We start from the raw sequence: 5,891 nt of genomic DNA on the forward strand, positions 1-5,891 counted from the left end.
TTGTTCGACAATTAAGTATTAGTAACTTAATTTTAAGAGATTTAATATGTGTTTATAAAGAAAGGCAACACCCTTTGTAGTGAGGAGAGATTGTCGACATTCTTTTTTATGGGGTAAATAATTGTCGACATTCTTCCCTTAATAGACCTCTCTCTCCTCACTTAATCCGGTTTAATACAAAAATTAAGAAGCTTGTTTTTCAGTTAGAATGACAACATCATGTCCTCACTTTCTAAAACGGTTTTTGATAAGCATGGAATTCATGACCTATAAATTAAGTAGGCTTAATTCTCTGCAATCACTTTCTCTCTCTAGGAGTGCAAACACTTTCTCTTTCTTCTGGTCCCACCTCTCAGTATTGGGACCCTGTCTCTATAAGGAAGTCTTGGGACTCTCTCTAAGTCAGGCAGGCAGGCGGGCTGGCTGCATTCCTGTGAAAGCTTTACAATTGAATCTGTTGTTTATTTCTCTCTCTCTCTCTCTCTCTCTAAAAGATGAAATCGTCCACTCTTCTCAACTTGTTCCTCCTCTCTCTCTTCCTGCTGCCCCTTCTCGGCTATGCTCAACAGGGGGACTCGTGCTCTTCTGAAGAAACTGACGTCGACAAGGCCAAAGCCCTGAGCCTCAAGCTCGCGGCAATCGGATGCATCCTCTTTGCTGGAGCGGTCGGAGTTTGCCTTCCTATTGTTGGGCGATCGATCCCGGCCCTCCAACCCGAACGCAACGCGTTCTTCGTGATTAAAGCTTTTGCAGCCGGTGTCATCTTAGCTACCGGAATGATTCATGTTCTCCCGGATGCTTTCGATAAACTAGGCAATGCCTGCTTGAATGAGGACCCATGGGGAAAGTTCCCTTTCGCCGGTTTCGTGGCCATGCTTTCGGCCATTGGAACACTTGTTGTGGACTCTTTGGCCACTGGTTATTATCAAAGGATTCATTTTAAGAAGCCACCAGTTGCATCTAATGGTGAAGATGCGGAGAGGAATGAGGCGCATGATGGTCATGTTCATGTGCATACACATGGGACTCATGGACATACACATGGTGCAGTTGAGCTTGCTGGGGCTGAGACCCTTAGGCATAGGGTCATCTCTCAGGTGAGAATTTCAAGCTTTCACAATTAGACTGTTAATAATGATACAGCAAGGTAACAATCAATCTTGTCCCTTAGATATGAAATCCGATAGCTTGGAAATGACGTTTGGTGGTGCTTGTATGGTGATGACCCTCCTGACCACAGCTTTTATGTGGTCTCAACGATTATACTTCTTAAATATTTCATGTTGTTCCCTGTTTTCCTCTTTTCTGAATTTTAAAAATGGTAAATCTATCAATGGTACGATTAGAATTACAGAAAGTCAATTTTTTATTTTGAGACAAAATTATTGTAGATTTGTAGTGAACCCACAACTTCAATAAGCTTTGTGAAGGGTAAGACCCTCTATTTCAATGGTAAATCTTTCTTTAATTTACAGGATATGTGTCTTCAAATTTTTTTGCCAATTAAATATAATTTGTTGAGAGTATTTTTGGGGTTTGGTTATTCATTAGCGGATTTTTTCAGGTTTTGGAGTTGGGTATTATAGTTCATTCAGTGATTATTGGAATATCACTTGGAGCATCAGAAAGTCCAAGCACAATAAGGCCTTTGGTAGCTGCTCTGAGCTTTCATCAATTTTTTGAAGGAATGGGATTGGGAGGTTGTATTGTTCAGGTAAATTAATTGAGAATTCTTATTGTGATTTTATTTTATGGGATTATATACTATGAGACCATTTATTTTTTTCGGTCACAAGTGCTTTCTAGTCGTTTGATTTCAAATTGGATGGATTGGGGTGTCTTTCGAAATTCGAAATTTTTTTTATTGAAATTTAAGTGAATCAATGAAACTTCTGCAACCACTCAATTTAAAATATGAAGTTAAAGTGTTATTGTAACCTTCTTATATCAAAAGTGGACGATATCTTTGTATACTTTTTTTTATTTTCTTATATTAATTTTGGAATTTATTCTCTATAGACTTCAAATTATTGTTAGTAGTAAATGTTCCAAATTATTGGTTATCAGATTTATTTTATTTTTTTATTGCAAGTTGGGAGTCAGAGGAGTTGACTCCAATTTATTGCTGCCCTTGCAACCAAACTCCCATTTATTTGTTATAGTTGTAAATACTAAGTGAAAATTATTTGTTTATAGTTGAGAAATTTTTACTGATGAAAATCTTATTGAAATTAAAATATTAAAAAATCACATGGACAATCAACATTGCACAAATCTAAATTCAACATGCCTATTCTCATATTTCAACTTGGATATAAACAATAACAATTCAAAAATTCATAAATCAGATGGAACAACAGTCTTGTCCATGTTAAGTAGTTGGTAACTATTCTGTTTCTAAATAATTGGATGTTTCTTTCCTTTTCTGGATACTGCTTTTCAATTTAAAATCTTGAATAAATTTCGAAGGACCCATTCCTAACGCTCCACCTTCTATAGAAACTCCAATTTGTTTATTTATAATTGCCAATACTAAATCTTGAATAAATTTTCCTGCTGAAAATCTTATTAATCTTAAAATATTAAGAAATTACATAGACAAATCAGATTCTACAAATCCAAATTCAAGTTATTTATTCTCATAGTTGAACTTGAAATAAACAATAACAGTGCAAAAATTTATAAATCACTTGGAACAACTGCCAGAGTCCATGTTAAGTAGTTGCAACTATTCTCTTTCTAAATAATTGGTGAGAAATACATATTTTAATAATAAAAACAGAGAATTACGTATTTGATTGGCCCATCCCTAAGTAAGAATGCCCCTACTCCTCTCATGTGATTTGCTTGACCCAAATGCAAGGACTGATCCTGAAGGTAGAAAGACTTGTTAATCACGCTAAATAAGAACCCAATTGAATGAACTGCTACTTTTGGTACAAAGACGACATGATCACACTTAGCCGTACAATGTCAAACCTGACAGCTTAGGGGTTGTCACAATGTTTAATAAATTTATGCTGAATTTTGAGTATGGTAAATGGCACACTCAGCAATTTAAAATCCAGATACCAAAAATAATTGTGACCTCATTGTTTCAAAGGTAAATAGTCTTAACTGTCTACTTCTCCAAAAGATGAATATCCTATTCTCATTTCCTTTTCTCGCTGTAGGCAAAGTTTAAGAGCAGAGCTACTGCATGTATGGCCCTCTTCTTCGCGATTACAACTCCTGCTGGAATAGCAGTGGGCATAGGAATTGCATCAGTGTATAACGAAAACAGCCCTACAGCTCTCATAGTCGAAGGCTGCTTAAATGCGGCATCTGCAGGAATTCTAATTTATATGTCACTTGTGGATCTCTTAGCGGCCGATTTCATGAATCCGAAAATGCAGAGCAATGGAAAACTTCAGATATGGGCAAATGTTTCGCTTCTTTTTGGAGCTGGAGCTATGTCTCTCATGGCAAAGTGGGCATAACGACATGCTAAAGCCGGAAAGCCCTAGTCATATGGGTAAATTTTGGATAAATTTTGTCTATGGTTTAATAAGATGGAAAGAAAGAAACCACTTGAGCAAGCATAGATAAGGATCAATTCTTGGGATCAGAAGTCATTCTCTTCTTCTAAATTCTGACCATGAACTTGTGGGATCTTTCCATCCAAAATTACCCCAATGTATATTTTCTCTTTTTTCTTAAGAGCATAAGTACAGATTGGTAGTTTTTCTAAACTCTGAGCAAATTCTAGTTCTTGTTGTGCCCCATATATATGGTGGGATTTTTTTAAAGTTTCCTTGCAGGCCTGGAGATGTTGGAAAGTTCATTGGATATGTTGTTATGGAAAGGATAAATGAAATTGGATTTCGTTGCACTTGTGATGCAATATCTATAATATCCACAAACCATATATTTTGTTCCTTGAAATATCTTTGCCCATTCCCTATGAATGTAGTTCATTTTTTCAAGTGAACTACGTAAAAAACTTGGCATCTGCCTTAATTTGTTCTTGTATTGTACTGGTTTTATTCCCATTTTTACTTGTTCATTCTATATCTCTCAAATTTATTACACAAACTGACATTTGAAGCATTGGGTTTGTTGTAGTTTGAGCAGGACATCAAGTTCTTTTCCAAAGACATCAAAGTTGTCTAAAATTTTTTAAAGCAAACTACTTATTCCATTATTTTATAGAGAAATATTCAATGTAGACCACATTTTGTCAGCAAGGCAACTTAGTTCTTGACATGCAAGCAGCAGTTGAGCTTTCCTGTTTGATTTCTTTCTGTTAACAACCGCTATGGCTCCCTAATATTTCCCCCTCCCCAATTTCAGAACCTTTTATATTAATGGGTTTTGGAGTCGGTTCTTATTATGACACTTTTTTTAGTTTTATTTTGAAGTGTAAATTACAGCAGCATTCTACATGAACATGAAACCATGTAACCATATTCCATAATAATGCATATTTGCAAAGTTCAAGTCTGATGAAAAATTAAAATGGATTGTATACACGGCCAGTTAAATTTTTTCGGTGGATTACCCAATTTACCATTTATCTTTTGTCGGATGAAAAATTAAAATGGATTTCGGATGAAAAATTAAAATGGATTGCCTACAAAGAGATTATTTATCTTTTGCATGGACTTTTTCTCTTTTCAAACAGCATATCCCATTCTGTTAATCAAATAGGCTGCACTCATTATTGCTTCTGACCAATAAATTTTCGAAACATTCATATCCCGAGTGCACGATTAACCTCTAACATATGCCTCTTTTTCCATTCTGCTAGGTCTGTAAAGACACGTGTATTGATAAATAATGCCCTTTGTCCCTAAGAAGGAATAAAGATCTTTAGAGCCCACCATTTTTAGATCTAAGAATTGAAATGGACTTTTTCAATTAGGTTTTTTTTTTTGTATACAAGGATTGGAGGTCATAATCATCCCTACTCATTAGATGTCAAGTTGAATGGCTTAGAGTGAGTCACGAAGTATGAGAATATATATATATATATATATTCTTTTATAAGAGTGAGGATTATATTTTTTTATGGTCAAGAGACCAACTTGCTTGTAGACCATCACGTATACCAAATGGTTTTTCTCCACTCTAATCTTTTCCATTTTTTTTCTTAGCTTTGTTTGAGCTATGAGTTGGCTCTTCAAGAGTTTTATAATTTAGCTTTACGCTCCTTTTATGGGTGACATACGGAAGGATATTATAGAGGAAAAGTATATAAACAGACTATTTCGTTTTAGCATAAGGAATTTACAATTACTTTTGTCCATCATATTTTAAATCAGGTGGTCGTAAGTGTGTCATTGACTAGACTCAAATCCAAAAACAATTTTTCAATCTTTGTGACAACTCAAGCAATAGAATTTGATATCAAATAGCTAGGAGTTGTTGTGACCTCCTTTTGACAATAATAAATGGTCTCATAATATACAATCTCTATTACAAATGCCGAGCTTCATTATGGCCCTCCAAGACATGTCATCGCATGTGTACCCTAAGTCCTTCCTTCTAAAGAAACCCCCAATTCCTATCTTTTGAGAAGTGTTTTTATTTTTTAAAAATCTCTCTCTCTCTCTCTCTCTCTCTCTCTCTCTCTCTCTCTCTCTCTCTCTCTCTCTCTCCATGATGGTATATCTTTTTGAACCACAAATTTCATTTATGAAGCCCCATATTTATAAACAAGATTGTTTATAAAGAGATCATTTATCCTTCGTACATGGAGGTTACAATCATTCTCACTCATTAGATGCTAAATTGGATGGCTTGAGGTAAGTCATTAAGTCTAAAAATATTTTTTTTGAAACTTTGTGTCTATTCAATGATACTATGACGACCACCTATTTTAAAATTTAAGGAACAAGTATGATTGTGAC

The 5,891-nt window shown here is 35.1% G+C and overlaps 1 protein-coding gene across 1 annotated transcript; it reads left to right on the plus strand.

The window, feature by feature from the left end:
• The first annotated feature begins 405 nt into the window (after positions 1–405).
• Positions 406–3,871, plus strand: LOC18448072 (zinc transporter 8). The gene is made up of 3 exons (XM_006858149.4): positions 406–1,097; positions 1,565–1,714; positions 3,174–3,871. The coding sequence occupies exons 1-3, from the start codon at positions 495–497 to the stop codon at positions 3,477–3,479; spliced, it is 1,059 nt and encodes a 352-aa protein (XP_006858211.1). The 5' UTR covers positions 406–494; the 3' UTR covers positions 3,480–3,871.
• Positions 3,872–5,891: the final 2,020 nt, after the last annotated feature.

Source organism: Amborella trichopoda, chromosome 2 (genome assembly GCF_054954075.1).
Source record: "Amborella trichopoda isolate Santa Cruz 75 chromosome 2, AtrichopodaSantaCruz75HAP2 v2.0, whole genome shotgun sequence".
Classification (NCBI taxonomy): domain Eukaryota; kingdom Viridiplantae; phylum Streptophyta; class Magnoliopsida; order Amborellales; family Amborellaceae; genus Amborella; species Amborella trichopoda.

What these genes read in the sequence shown, in the direction of transcription:
- LOC18448072 (XM_006858149.4), top strand. Translation starts at nt 495, where the DNA reads ATGAAATCGTCCACTCTTCTCAACTTGTTCCTCCTCTCTCTCTTCCTG. An exon ending in GGCATAGGGTCATCTCTCAG is followed by an intron (nt 1,098 to 1,564) that starts GTGAGAATTTCA and finishes GGATTTTTTCAG; the next exon opens with GTTTTGGAGTTGGGTATTAT. An exon ending in TGGGAGGTTGTATTGTTCAG is followed by an intron (nt 1,715 to 3,173) that starts GTAAATTAATTG and finishes TTCTCGCTGTAG; the next exon opens with GCAAAGTTTAAGAGCAGAGC.